General features: G+C 44.1%; 1 protein-coding gene across 1 annotated transcript in view; it reads right to left on the minus strand.

Annotated features, from left to right (window-relative positions):
- LOC133775819 (glutamate receptor ionotropic, delta-1-like) overlaps positions 1-15744 on the minus strand; it is a 194224-nt gene that overhangs the window by 66711 nt on the left and 111769 nt on the right. The window contains 2 exon segments of the mRNA XM_062214304.1: positions 10863-11187; positions 14323-14520. Of these exon segments, the coding sequence (XP_062070288.1) occupies positions 10863-11187; positions 14323-14520 (523 nt within the window).

The raw sequence follows: 15744 nt of genomic DNA on the forward strand, positions 1-15744 counted from the left end.
CAGAAGTTAACTTTACATCTTGTGGCGCCAAAAAGAAAGGGACTCACCAAATTCAAAACTAGCAGAATGCATAACAAGCATAGGAGCAGAGGAATAAGATGGAGAATATAAAAACATCACAGAAATCCACAAAATCAAGAGTTGGTTCTTTAAAGAAATCAAATATACTGGCAAGCCTTTAGTTACCTTGACTAAGAAGAAAAACAGAAGACCCAATAATGAGAATTGGAAATGAAATGAGGTTTATTACTCCCTATATTATAGAAATGATAAACAGCTGCAAGCAAGTATTACGAACAATTACGTGCCAACAAATTGGATAATCTGGATGAAGTGGACAAATTTGCAGAAACACTCAACCTAGACTGAATCATGAAGAAATAGAAAATCTGAATAGACCTATTACTCATAAGGACATTGAATGAGTATTGAAAAACCTGGAAACATAGAAAGGCCCAGTACCATATAACTTAATTAGTGAATTCTACAAAATATGTAAAGAATATACAGTGATTCTCCTTGTATTCTTTTTTAAAAATTTCAATTCATTTATTTGTACCATATTTAAGAGGGAGAGACAGAGAGAGAACTAGATCTTCCATCTAGTGGTTCACTCCCTAAATACTTGCAAAATCCAGGGATGGGTCCAGCTGTAGCTAGAAGCCCTCACACCAGGCACTCTGACATGGGATGTGGGCCCCCTAAGCAGTGTCTTAACTGCTGTGCCAAAGGCACACCCCATACTCTTATCAAAAATTTAAAAATGAAGAGGAGGGAACACTTTCTGACCTACTCTATGAGGCCATCATTGTTACCCTGGTTCTGAAGCCAGGCGAAAACACTAGAGAAGGAGAAAACTAAGATGAATACTCCCAATGAATATTTATATAACATTCCCATTCAAAATTCTATAATCTGCATTCAGCAGCATATTAAAAGGCTTATACACCTTTACCAAGTGGGATTTATTCCTGGAAGGCAAAGATGTTCTATACAGAAATCAGTCAATGCAATATACTACATTAGCAGATTAAAGGAAAAATCCCACACAATCCAGCACTTTCATGATTAAAAAGTCCATACAGTAAGGGCTATAAATCCTTGGACTTCAAAAAAAGCATCAAAATAAACTGATCTTTTAATTCCAACTTGTCACAATGTTTTGAAGCCCCCTCGTATGGCTCACGTCATATTCATGATGAAAGACCAAAACTTTTCCTCTACGGTGAGGAAAAGGAAATGGACATCTGCTTTCACCATTTCTATTCAACAGTACTATAAGTCCCAGACAGGTAAGAACATTTAAACAATAAAGTCATTCATATTTGAAAGGAAGAAGTAAAAGTATTTCTAGTCTCAGAATGATTTAATATTCAAAAAAGACTAAAATTAAATACATAGAAATAAATATTCACACATCTATTAAAATCAGTAAACGAACTTAGTGAAGATGCAGGGCAAAAATCAGCACATGTATTAGTTGCGTTTCAAAGCAGTAACATGAAATGTCTGAAAAGCAAATTATAAAAACAATCCCACACACAACAAAATCAAAAAGGATAAAATAATTCAGAAAAATTTAACCAGAGAGGCAAAAACATACCCACTGAAACCTATAAATGGTCGCTGAGATACAAATAAATACAATGATATCCTCCATAAATGGATTGGAAGATTTAATAACGTGAAAATGTCAATATTTTCCAGAGTGATCATTTTTTAAGATTTATTTTATTTATTTGAAAGAGTTACAGAGAGGTAGAGCCAGAGAGAGAGAGAGAGGTCTTCCATCCATTGGTTCACTTCCCAAATGAACTGCAATGGCCAGAGCTGAGCTGATCTGAAGCCAGGAGCCAGGAGCTTCTTCCAGTTCTCCCATGTGGGTGCAGGGGCTCAGGGAGTTGAGCCATCTTCTGCTGCTTTCGCAGGCCATAGCAGAGAGCTGGATCAGAAGTGGGGCAGCCAGGACTCGAACCAGCGCCCACATGGGGATGCTGGTGCTTTAACCTGCTGCGCCCCAGCGCCAGCCCCCTAAAGTGATCTAAAAGTTTGATGCAATCTCTATTCAAGTTCCAAGTTTCTTTTCAGAAATAGGAAAATCCATAAAATTCATATGGAATCTCAAGATATTCCAAGTAGCCAAAACAATTTTGAAAAAGGAGACAGTTGGAGGGCTCACATTTCCAACATACTCCAGGGGCAGACATTTGGTCTAGAAGTTACGGCACTGATCTACCAGTACACTGACATTCCAAAGTGCCTGGGCTTGAGTCCTGTCTACACTCCCAATTCCAGCTTCCTGCTGAGGCAGACACTGGGAGGCAACAGGTGAAGGCTCAAGTACTTGCGTCTCTGCCGCCCAAATGGGAGACCCAATCCTGGCTTGGGTCTGTCACAGCCCTAGAGTTGTGGGCATTTGGGGAGTGAACCAGCAGATAGGAGTTCTCTCTTGTGTCTCTATCTCTATGTACCTTTCAAATAAAAGAATAAATGAATAAATGAGTAAATAAATAAATACTTTAAAAACATTCTCCAAAGTTACAGTAATGGATACAATGTGGTACTGGCACGAAAAGAGACATAAGGCAAATTGACTGGAACAGAGCACCCAAAACAAACCCTCTCACATATGGCTAAATGGTTTTAAACAAGGATGTAACCATTACCCTGATTTCAAAACTACCCAAAGATACTACAAGAAAATAAAATTATGGGAAATTAACCCTGATGAACATCCATGAACAAATCCTCAATAAAAGTACTAGGAATCCTAGTTCAACAACATGTGAAAAGGATCCTTACTCCACGCCCAGGGAGAATTTATCCTAAGGTTGCAAGGATGTTTCAACACATGCAAATCAATAAAGGTGACTCATCACATTAACAGAATGAAGGATTAGAAATGCACATTTATCTCAACAGATGCAGAAAAATCATTTGACAAAATTAATGATAAAAAATTTTAACAAATTAACAAGAGAAATCATGCACCTTAACATAACAGAGATCATAAGTGGCGAGCCTATACCTATCATCATATTAAATGGTGAAAATCTGGGGCTGGTTCTGTGGTGTAGCGGGTTAGGCTTCTGCCTGAGCACCTGCATCCCATATGGGCACCAGTTTGAGTCCCGGCTGCCCTATTTCTGATCCAGCTCTCTGCTCATGTGTCTGAGAAAGCAGAGGAGGAGGGCCAAAGTGCCTGGGCCCCTGCACCATGTGGGAGACCCAGAAGAAGCTCCTGGCTCCCAGCTTTGGATCTGCCCAGCCCAGGCAGTTGCTGCCATTTGGGGAGTAGATGGAAGATCTCTGTCTCTTCCTCTCTCTCCGTAACTTTGCCTTTCAAATAAAGAAATAAATCTTTAAAAACAATGGTGGAAAGCTGAAGGGAAGGATGCCCACTCTCATCAAGTCTATTCAATATAGTGCTGGCAGTACTAGCCAGAGAAATTTAGTCAACAGAAAGAAATAAAAAACATTCAAATTGGGAAGTAAGAAATAAAACTGTCTCTATTTGCAAATGGCATGACCTTCTATGTAGAAGACATTAAACATGTCACCAAATCAGTGTTAGAACTAATAAATGAATGCGGTAAATTTGCAGATAGAAAATTCACATGCAAAAATCAGGAGTGCTACTACAAACTAACAATGAACTATTAGAAAAGCAATTAAGAAAATAATCCCATTTGGAATAGTATAAAAAAGAAAATTCTTAGGTATAAATTTAACCAAGGAATTGAACAATCTGTATGTTGAAAAGTAGAAAATGCTGGTCAAAGAAATTGAAGACACAGATAAATGAAAAGAGATCCTGTGTTTATTGACTTAAAAAAAATGTTAACAATATGCATACTACCCAAAGCAATGTGGAGATTCAGTACAACATCTATCGAAATTCCAATGATAAATCTCTCAGAAATAGAAAAAAATATCCTAAAGTTCCGAGGGAATCACATAAGATTCTTGAATAGCCAATCCTGAGCAAGGAGAACAAAGCTAGAAGCATAATACTACCTGATCTTAAAATGTAAACAAACAAATATTACAAAACTGGAGTAACTGAGCAGAAAGAGACTGGCATAAACACACATACAGTAGAAAATAAAGAGTGCAGAAATAAGCCCGTACAATTAGGGTCAATTGGCCTTCATTTGGTTTTGGTCCAAAACTGCCAGTGGGGAGGAAAGTCTCTTCAATGAATGGTGTTGGGGAAACTGGATAATCACACATGCAAGAATTAAAATAGAGCCTTACGGCAACCATATTAAAAAGTAAAATCACAGTGGATTAAAGATTCAAAAATAAGATCTGAAACTGTGAATGTTCCAGAAGAAAACACAGGAGCCAAGTTTTAAGATGTTGGTCTGGGTAATGATTTTTTAGATGTCATCCTGAAGGCACAGGCAGCAATAGATTAAAGAGAGTGCATCAAACTGAACATTTCCACACAACAGCTACAGAGTGAAGAGAGAACTTAGAGAATTACAGAAAATATTTACAAACTACACATGTGATAATGCATTAATGAGCTCAAACAGCTCTATAGCAAGACAAAGTAATATCTCACAAATGGGCAAAGGACCTGAATATACACTTCTCAAAAGACATATTAATGGCCAACGGGTATATGAAAAATGTTCAATATCTACCTGTACTCCCATGTTAACTGCAGCTCAATTCACAATAGCTGAGATATGGAACGATCACAGATGACTGAATAAAGAAATGTAGTATATATACACATGATAGAATACTACTCAGCCTTAAAAAAGAATGAAACACTGACTTTTGCAACAAAATGGAAGCAACTGGAGATCATTAGGCACAGTAAATAAGCCAGATCCCTCCAAAAATATGTTTTCTCTCATTTGTTATAGTTAAAATGTAGAGAGAGTATAAGAAAAGTTAATGCAGTTGCTAGGGCTGTCACATAGTAGGCTAAGCCTTGGCCTGCAGTGCTGGCCTCCCATATGGGTACCAGTTTGTGTCCCACTGCTGTGCTTCTGATCCAGCTCTCTGCTATGGCCTGAGAAATCAGGCAGAAGATGGCCCAAGTGCTTAGGCCTCTGCACCTACATGGGAGATCCAGAAGAAGTTTCTGGCTCCTGGCTTTGGATCGGCCCAGCTCCAGCCGTTGTGGTCATTTGGGGAGTGAACCAACAGACGGAAGACTGTTCTATGTGTGTCTCTCTGTGTCTGTAACTCTGCCTATCAAGTATATAATATAAAAAATTTTTGGCCAGCGCCGTGGCTCACTAGGCTAATCCTCCGCCTTGTGGCGCCGGCACACTGGGTTCTAGTCCCGGTCAGGGCACCGATCCTGTCCCGGTTGCCCCTCTTCCAGGCCAGCTCTCTGCTGTGGCCAGGGAGTGCAGTGGAGGATGGCCCAAGTGCTTGGGCCCTGCACCCCATGGGAGACCAGGAGAAGCACCTGGCTCCTGCCATCGGATCAGCGCAGTGCGCCGGCCGCAGTGCGCCTACTGCGACGGCCATTGGAGGGTGAACCAACGGCGAAAGGAAGACCTTTCTCTCTGTCTCTCTCTCTCACTATCCACTCTGCCTGTCAAAAAAAAAAAGAAAAAGAAAAGAAAAAAAAATTTTAAAAGCTTTTAAAAAGTTAATATATATGAGTGAGTGAAATTGACATCTTTGGACTTGATTAGTTTATGGTCTTTGTCTATATTCCTGCTGAACAATGCTCTCTCCGCTTTTTCCTTGTTGAACATTTTATTTAGTGGAGAATTAAGGCTTTGACTAATGTTCTCTTTATATTAATAAAAATCAAATAAAATCAAATAAAAAGATGTAATGACATGAAAAAAAAAAAAAACAAACCAGTAAAGTGTTAGATTATAGCAGGAACTTCTACAACCCAAAGAGACGAGGGTATGAAGCTCAATTGACAAACAGTTCAAGACTGTGAAGAGGCAATTTGCAGGATAGAAATGCTGCCTAGTGCTGAGATGCCAGGTACCCAGAGGTAGGGACCTCAAGCAAGCTGTGCTCCTCTTCCCCAGGGACCGCTGGCTCTCCCCAGAGCCCCTGCATGTCGGGAGAGAACAGGATAGGCGCAGAAGGGACTGGGGACTTATGGGTCAGACTCCTCCCCACCTCCCTCTTCTCCCTCTTCTGTCCCTCCCTGGGACTGGAGATGAACACAAACTACTCAAGGGAGGCCCAGGGTCAAAGAAACCGGAATAATCACAGCTAGCAGCAGATAAAAATCAAATGCTTCCACGTCCCTGGGCTCCCTTATGGCTCAGCACACATACACACACACACACACACAAAATACTTTCCACCAGCTCCAAGGCCATTTAAATGCTGAATGAAACATTATGAATGGGAGAATGACTCATCATTCTAAAACATGGGAGGCCAGGTTGTGCAAACACCCACACTGCCCACCCATCCTCCTCACCTTGGCCCCGGGCCTGGAAGACAACCAACAAAACCCTCTGGACTTCCGTATAAGTCTTCATGTGCTGAGATGGGCAGCTGCCCACAGGCCATGGTGTGAAATACTTCTGGCTGCACACACCTCATTTCTAGAGCAAAGCTGCACTGTTCAGCCATCAAAAACTGTAAACTCTATCATGTATGGCAACAGGGATGAAGCTGGAGTAGAATATGCTAAATGAAATAAGCCAACCACATACAGGCAGATACAAGGGTTGCGCAATCTTACTCATATGTGCAACCTAAAAAATCTGAACTCGTCAAAGCAGAGAAAAGAATGGTGGCTGAGGGAAATGTGAGGTTTTGGTGCAAGGTGGAAAAGTTTCAGTTACGTAGGATGAGTAAGTTCTGAAGGTCTAAGCACTGGTGGCAATCATTAGCAATGCTATAGGTATAGCTGGAATTTTTACTAAGAACCTAAGATCTTAAATGTTCTCAGCACACACGCACATGATGGCCATGTGAAGTGATGGCTATGTTTTCCTTGACTATGGTCATCATTTCACAATGTATTGGGTTGTATGCCACACACACATACACACACACATATGCAGTATATCCATTGGAGGATTGCATTTTCAACAAGTGGTGCTCGAGGAACTGGACAACCAGAGAGAGAGAGAGAGAGAGAGAGAGGTTTCAACCTAAACCTAAGCCTCAAACTTTATACAAAACTAATTGTTTGCTGAATTGTAAAACTACAAAAATTTAAAAGATTTAGGCAGGAGCAGAAAACACAAGACAATCTTCAGAGTCTCCGGCTAAGCAAAGATTTTACACCAAAAGCAGGATCCATAAAAAAAAAAAAGTTTCTAAATTGAACCTCATCAAAATTAAAACCTCTTCTCTGTGTAAAGATTCTGTTAAAGGGTCGAAAAGACCCCTTAGAATGGTAGGACTTATTTGCAAATCACTGACAACACGTATCCAAACTACATAAAAAACTTCCCAAATTCAAACAGTAAACATCAATCACTCTCATTGGAAAATGAACAAAAGACAAAAGCAGCTATTTCCCTGAACAGGATGCACAGATAGGGAATGAGCACAGGAAATGGTCTCCGCATCATTAATCCTTAGGGAGATGCAAAATGAGACCCGCACGAGACAGCTCTGCACACCTACCAGCATGGTCCAAGGAAAGACAGTCACAACACCAGGTGCTGGCAGAGATGCCGAGAAGCTGGACCACTCCCTCATTGCTGGCAGAAATGTAAAATGGTATGGCCACTGTGGAAGGCAGTTGGATAGTTTTTTAAAAAACCAAAATCAACATGTAATTACCATATGACCCGGCAATTGCACTCTTGCATATTTATCACATGTAAATGAAAACTTATGTTCACACAAAAATGTGTACCCAAATGTTCATAGCAGCTTTATTCATAATTACCAAGAACTGGAAACAACCCATATGTCCTTCAATGGGTGACTAAACAAACTGTGGTACACAGGATACCACTCATCAATACAAAGCAATGAACTGTTAATACACACAATAAGCTGGACAAATGTATGTATGCTGAAGGGGCCAAAGCCAAAAGATATGACCCATTTATATAACACAATTGGAAGCATAAACTTTTACAATTAGAGGGCAATTACAGATTGTCATGGTTAGGGATGGAAAGAGAGGGCAAGAACTGGGAACGAGGCAAGTATGGTTATCACGGGATGACACAAGGGATTCCTGTGGTGATAGCACTGCTCGGTGTCTGTGCTGTGGAGGTGGCTACTCACCAAATGCACACAGAAACCAAATGCATACAGAGGCACAGAGGGACACGCAGAACCAAATGCGTACATACATACACAGAGACACAGAATCAAGTGCACACATACACACAGACATATAGCACCAAATGAACACAGATACACATACAGACCAAAATGCACACACATGTACACAGATGCATACAGGAGGGAAAGTCTGAATAAAATCCATTAATTCTATCAATGTCAGTACCCTGGCAGTGGTACAATACTAACTTTTCAAAATATTTCCGCTGGGTGAAACTGGGTAAAGGATCCTGGAAGACCGTCTGTATTGTCTCTTACAATTGCACGTGAATCTACAATTCTCTCAGTCAAAAGGTCAGTTTAATACAGACACTAGATAATATCATAGTTAACCTTGAACCCTGATCAAGGAATCTGAATTCTTTGAGAAGCTCACTGAGTATGGCTGGCTTGAGGAGAGCCACGATGCAGAGTGGGTGTGATGATGGAGCAGGATGGATTACAGAAGATACCGAAGGCAGGGACTCAGAAAATCCCAGCTGGGACTCAAATGAGGGGTCATATGGAAGCCCATAGAGAATGCAGTGAGTGTGGAATAGATCTGTGCTGTGGCCACTTCAGCAATCACATTCTCAATGTGCATTTCCGAGTCTGATCATAAAATAAAAGCATTTCCAAGAGGCATCCATCCATCCTGAACTCATTCTTCTAGGCCATCATTTTCACATTTTGTAAAAATGAAGACAGCATCTGAGTCCTTGGTTTCAATAATTTTTAAAGTTTTCATTTATGTATTTTCATTTTATTTAAAAGGCAGAGAGAGGTGGGCGATGAAGGGCAGGAATCCTCCATCTGCTGGTTCACTCCTACAACGCCCACAGTAACTGAGTCTGGGACAGGCCAAAGCCTGGAGCCTGGAACTCAATGCAGATCTCCCATGTGGGTAGCAGAGACCCAAGTGCGTGAGCCATCACCTGCTGCCTCCCAGGGTATATGTACATTAGCAGAAAGCTGAAACCAGAAGTGCAGCCAGGACTCAAACTCGGGCTCCTCAATATGGGATGTGGGCATCACAAACAGCATCTTAACCTCTTTGCCAAATGCCTGCCCTGGTTTCAAAAATTTTTGAAATGTAAGTGAAATAAGTTTTCTATTCTTTGTGATAATTGGCATGTTTCAAATCACTTTAAGGTATTTGAAGATTTGAAAAATATTAGACTTGTGACTTAAATTAATTTTAACTAAACATTGATAAAATTTGCTTAAATGTCTGTGAACAAGTTTAAATGTCAGAGGAAATTTAATTTGTTAATTTTAATGTTTGATTTGTTGACTTTCTTAAGCAGCACTGAAAGTTCAAAGATATGAATTTATACATTTATGCAATTGTACAGGAAACAAAATACAACAGGAATGAAACTCTTCTCTGGGCATGACAGATTCTAGTCATCCGACTGCAGATCCAGGATCTGAGTCTCTCTGTGCCCTCAGGTTCTATCCACAAAATCTGAGAGCCCTGGACAGGTTTGTACCATGTCTGACGTCACTCTAGATCTAGAAGAAGGAACAGGCTTACCTTATGGAAGGGAGCTTCACTCCCTTCCCCAGAGACCTGCTCTGCCCTGTGGCCAGGCCAGGGGACCAGGGAAGGGACTGCCCACTGCATGGGGGAACTGTGCTGGTAGTGGTCAAGGCATCTACAGCTACTGATCTTGGAATGGGATGAAGGACCACAGAACATGTAGGAGTCCAGATGGGCTGTGCAGGGATAAGAAGCTTGCCACAACACCGGGGACAGAATTCTGAATGTCAAAACCTTCTCACCGAGCTGAAAACTCCTAGGGCAGCAAACCAAGCTGGCTCCCCCCCCCCACCCCCGATTCCAAATCCACACAGAGTAGACTCAGGGATTTTGTAAATACAGGCTGAGCGTCTACCCAGATGATTCCAGAGCTTTCTTTTCAACCAAGGAATGAGATGGACCCTACGACTTCTATTAATATTCAGCCCTCACTAGAAGACTTTTTCCCCAGGATTCTCAGAAATCATTGCAAGTAACTTTCGGGGAGAAGCTGCCTCTTTCAGGCCAATTATTTCTCCTTGGTCCCTTAGGTGGTAGCAGAGGAAAGCATCTCACTGCCCACTTATTCTCCTTATATAACCTTGAAAAGCTTTCGCCAGGGTAAAAACAGGACCACGACTCACATTAGGAACTTTGCAACTTGTCCTTTTCCACCCCAGATTGCACAGTGCAGAACCCTCAAGCAGAGGAGAATGCCTAGCAGACTGCAGTACAATCGGGATTATTTTTCCCCCATTATGAGTGCAAATTTAAACAAGATGCAGGGTTTCTCCTGACAACCTCATGTGCCTAGCAATCAAAGGTGGGAGGGGAGACACGCTCAAGGCAGAACTCCAAAGTTAATTTTACATAACGGGGAGAATCAGGATCTGAAGTTGAGTTCTTTGTCATCATTTTATTCCGTTTCAATCTGATATCACATAGAGAAATTGGGGCAGTGTGATATTAGGAGTGTGCTAGAGATGAAATCGAATTGCATTTAAAATGACTGGGTGAAGTTATTTCTAAGAACAGTGCCCACAGGGAAAAGTCCTTCCAGGTCCTCAGGGTTAACCAAGGCCAGGAGACAGGCAGGTACCTTGCTGCACGAAGGCTCCGTACACGATCCAGATGGCGCTGTGCAGGGTGGCGGAGGCGGACGGTCGCGGCTGGGCGGCACTCTGCGTCCTCACGGCCTGGATCCGGTTCAGCACAAAGATGAGCACCCCCACCACAGGGATGGCAGCCGCGATGCAGGCCCACACCGCGAAGTCAAAGGGCGCGAACAGGGAGAAGATGCTGAACTTCTCCTCCGGCTTCTTCATGAGGATCCCCACTGAGTAGTCCATGTACCGCTTGCTGAGGTCCACGACGCTCTCCCTCTCGGGGGTGATGGTGATGGCGGAGATGGCCGCGTCTGCTCTCTGAAAGGCAAACCAGCTCCTCAGTCCACGCACCCCTGCCCCTCCAGGGTTTCTGTGCAGAGGAAGCGGATTTGAGGGTTGACACCCTGCGGCTCTGCACCCTATAAGGTCAAGTCCAACACTGCGCTGTCTGCTGTTGCCTCTCCTCTCTTCTTCCAGGGTTATCCAAATTTCCCCTAGACAGCAGGGCCAGTCTCCACCCAGCTTCCCCAAACACCATCACCACACCGATCCCTCTCTTTTCTAAAAGACTTCAGCAATTAGATGGTGAGCTGTTCAACCATGGAGATTTCTGCTAACATTTGGGGCCTGGATTGGTTTTTTAAATATTTATTTATTTATTTTATGACAGGCAGAGTTAGAGAGAGAGACAGAGAGAAAGGTCTTCCTTCCGTTGGTTCACCCCCAAAATGGCTGCTACAGCCAGCGTGCTACACTGATCCGAAGCCAGGAGCCAGGTGCTTCCTCCTGGTCTCCCATGTGGATGCAGAGCCCAAGCACTTGGACCAACCTCCACTGTCTTCCCAGGCCATAGCAGAGAGCTGGACTGGAAGAGGAGCAACCGGGACAAAATCCAGCGCCCCAACCAGGACTAGAACCCGGGGTGCCGGCGCCGAAGGCAGGGGATCAGCCTAGTGAGCCATGGCACTGGCCGGGGACCAGATTGTTTTATATGCAAAGTAAAACTCCCTAGGAATAAAGGGTCATCTACTGGTTTCTGTTTCCCACCATTCCCTATCTCACAGCCTGCAGACACATGAGCTGGTTTTTCCTGTACCCAAACCATACTGTGAAGGGTTTCTCTGCACTTGCCCTACTGTGACCTCAAAATGTCCCCTAAGAGTTCTGCTTCCAAAAGTGGCTTCATTGTAAAAACAGAAAAATGCTCCATTAGGATGGACCTGGACTGGAGATGAGGCTGCCATGTCTGGGAGAGGTTAGGAGCTTCACTGCCTAGAGGAGAGGGAGGCAGGCAATGTGGTCTAGTTTGCCATGGCTGTTAGAGTGCTGAGAGCCATGGTCATCACTTTTATCTTGGCTCTGGGACCTCGAGGTAGGAGGCATCAACAGTGATTATGGTGAGTTTTTGAACAGCCTATCCTGACCACTGGTTTGACCCATGTGTCAAAGTGGGGGAAAGGATTTTACAAGATTGAATGTGTGGCTTAGAAGTGCAGATAAACCAACATCCAACACCATCTAGAGTACAGAGGACACAAGATGTGGGAGGGGACTTCGTTCAAGCACTCCTCTTACACTTGTCACATTTTTCATCTCTGGTTCTTGCCTCTCTACCCAGAAACCCAATATCCAGGTGTTGCCTCTTAGGGTTGGGAGAGTTTGGAGTGTATTTAAGGGTAGGTTTACACTCTAGGGTAAGTAAGGTCTACAGGACACACTAGCGAATCAACTCATGACAGAGGTGGAGGGGTTGACCGGTGATAGGAGAGAGACACTCCCCCCATGGCAGGACAGGGCGGGCAATACTCCCCTATGGAGGGGAGGGCAGGTGCCAGCAGATATGTAGGCATTTTATAAGGAGTAAAAATTAATTTCATGACCAGAAGTCTCAATTTCCTTCTCCCAATATAAGTGGAGGATGGAGGATCATTAGGGAGCTCTAGGAGAGCTTTGGAAGAGGTCTTTGAGGGATGTGGCCAAGGGGACCCACAAAGGGTAAGTTTGGGAATTGAGTTGCACGGAGGCGCAGCTGAGGTAGGAGAACAAAGCTCAGACCCTCATCTAACAGATTCATGATTTTCTTCTCTACTTGAATGCAGCAGCCTGGCTATTGGAGTTAAGAAGGCAAAGAACAGAACCTATTCAGGGCTTGGATGCAACAGGACATTGGGAGCGTGGATGCACAAGGGATGAAGGGAAGAGAGGGTCTCTGTGTGGTCAGCCACAGAGGACGTACCAGGCAGGGGAGGCTGCAGTGCCAGGTGGGCACCAAAACATCTGAGCAGGATAGACTCAAATGCATGAGCTAAGTGGAAGAGCCAGAGGCAAGAGACCATATATTGCATGAGTGTATTTGTATGAAATGTCACAACTGCAACTCAACAGAGATGGAAAGTAGATTAGTGGTTGCCTTGGGCTGGGGGCGGGAATGGCAGTAACTTTAAATTGGTATGGGAGCCTGCAGTGGGATTATAGCAGAGCTCTCAAAGTAGATTACAGAGATGGTTACACACTCAGTACAGTTACTCAAATCATTGCGTTGACATCTAAAATGGCTAACTTATGTAGTATTTGAATTTCCCCACAATAAATTTGTTTCTCAGAAAAGATAAAGGGAAATTGGAGTGATCCCATGCCTAGTGCCTACCTTGATACATTTAAAAAGCAAAGAGCCAGTGTTTGGGGAGTAAAGATCCCAAAGAGTCCAAAGCAAAACAATCTGTGGTCCGGGTTGGGGAGGGAAGGCATGACAGTTATAATGACTAATGTGAGATACTAGCAAGGTGCATGGGAGCAGGGAGTCTACACACTGCGAGTCCAGCGCTGTCCACAGCACAGTACACAATTGTCAACGTGTGTGTGTCAAAAGAATGAGTCCAATGCCACTGTCAGAAGTGACTGTGGGGAAAAGATTGTCAGGTCCCTAGAATCCAGACGCAAGGCTGGGGATGAGAGGGACTGGCCTCAAGCCCCGAGTTCCCATGAGGACACAGGTGCTACAGGAGGGATGAAAGGTAAAGATCTGAAACAAGTATGCAGGGCTGGGGATGTCACACCACAGACACACGGCCATGCAGAACAGTCACACACACTCATGCTTACGCAAGTGGCAGCATGCATGTAACCTGCTGTGGTCTCCGGGCAAGAGGAGAAAGGGCACTCCCAGTGCCCCTGGTGGGCACTAGGTTCCTGTTTCAGCCCCAGAAAGGGGGGTGGGTCTCCTGACAGGAGTGCTACAGGGTAGGCATGGTGGATGAGCTTGCAAGGGCTGAGAGCAATGGTTAGGGAGGGAGACATAGAGCGCTGGGGGAGGAGAAGGTAACAGAGCAGTCACAGGTGCAGAGGAGGGTAACCGGACTGTTTAGCTGGACCAACAGCATAATGGCCAAGTTGCAAGGCCACCCAGGGGCACACCAGGGGACCCCTTGTCATGAACCAGCTTGTGGGACCTACATTGCTGATAAGCTCCCCGATCATCCCGTTCCAGGAGGTGTTGTGGAGCTGGTGACCATACCTGCCATCAGGGGCCTGGTAAATCTCATACTTGAAGCCCAAAGCCTTGGCCAGCATGTCCAGGACATCGATGGAGAACCCTTTGTAATGCTTAGGCTGCCCAAGGATGTTCTCAGCCACCATGACGAAAGGTTCTTCCTGGGAACAGCAGAACGAACAATCTTCATTAACACCCACATCTTGGGTATGGTCTGACAGACCCATCTAGGAATCCTAACTTGAATTGTTAGTATTTACCCAATTTCGACCTGGAGGCTGAACTCCTCTGCCCTTTTCTAAAAGCAGTTTATGGGCAATCACGGAACAGTGTGCAGCACAATCACCCCAATCAGCAGGTCAACACACAGCCATGCAAATTTACCTGTCCTGTGTGACGTCATCACGGGCTGTGCCCAAACCCCAGCTCATAGAATAACAGCCCTCGTTTTCCTACTTTCATTTGTAACACACTCTGATCTTAGGAAATATCATAATTTTAGGAGACCTACATAAGACATGTGACACTTCTCATCCAGGATAATAAATGGCAATAAAGATCTGAGATATTAAATTGAGAGAAGACCGTATTTTATCTATCAGCTTGTACTAGAAAATAGATGCTGATGAACCAGCCAAGGTCATGCTGTAAGTGAAAGGGTAGGCTCGAGTTAAAATCCACAGGTTCTGAGCCCAAAGCTGTGCTGTGTGCACACCCACACATTTTGTGCTGTGTCATGTGTGGAGCAGGTGGCCCCCTGGAAGGCAGCCCAGCCTCCCCCCACCCCCACTCCCCTTCCTTCTTGCAGGAAACAGAACAAGAAGGAGCTTTGGGCAAAGGGTGGCAGGGCCTATATCTCATTAATTTAGCGCTGTTGGGAAAATAAGATACGAGGCACATTCAGAGTCTGCAGAAACACCAGGGGTTTCTGGGCCTGCTGGGACAGAGGGGAACATCTGGCCCGTGTCCAACCCAGCTAGTAAGGGGTAAATCTGAAGTCTCTTAGAAATGCAAAAGTCTATGATTCCAGGACAAAGATGTTGGAACAAGGAACTAGCAAGTGGGCTTCATCAGGAAGTTTGTGTCATGTGGGCCACCCAGAGTGCTGGGGGCTGAAAGAACCTTTCTGGGGACCATGGCTGCCAGCACCACTCACTGAAGACCAGCAGCCAGTCGGTCAAGACCCTGTTGACGCCCAAGGAGCAAAGGAGTGGCAGAGCGCCCTCTCGAGGTCAGTGGTGGATCTGGATGCAGGGCCCCTGCTCTAATGCAGTTTAGGGACCTCCCTTGGAGTCTTACCCTTTCACACAGTTATTTGAATGAAAGGCTCAGTTTGCTCCTCAAGATCCCCTTTCTCTCCAAACACAGCCCTAAACAGACAGCAG

Source organism: Lepus europaeus, chromosome 17, assembly GCF_033115175.1.
Source record: "Lepus europaeus isolate LE1 chromosome 17, mLepTim1.pri, whole genome shotgun sequence".
NCBI classification, from domain to species: Eukaryota; Metazoa; Chordata; class Mammalia; order Lagomorpha; family Leporidae; genus Lepus; species Lepus europaeus.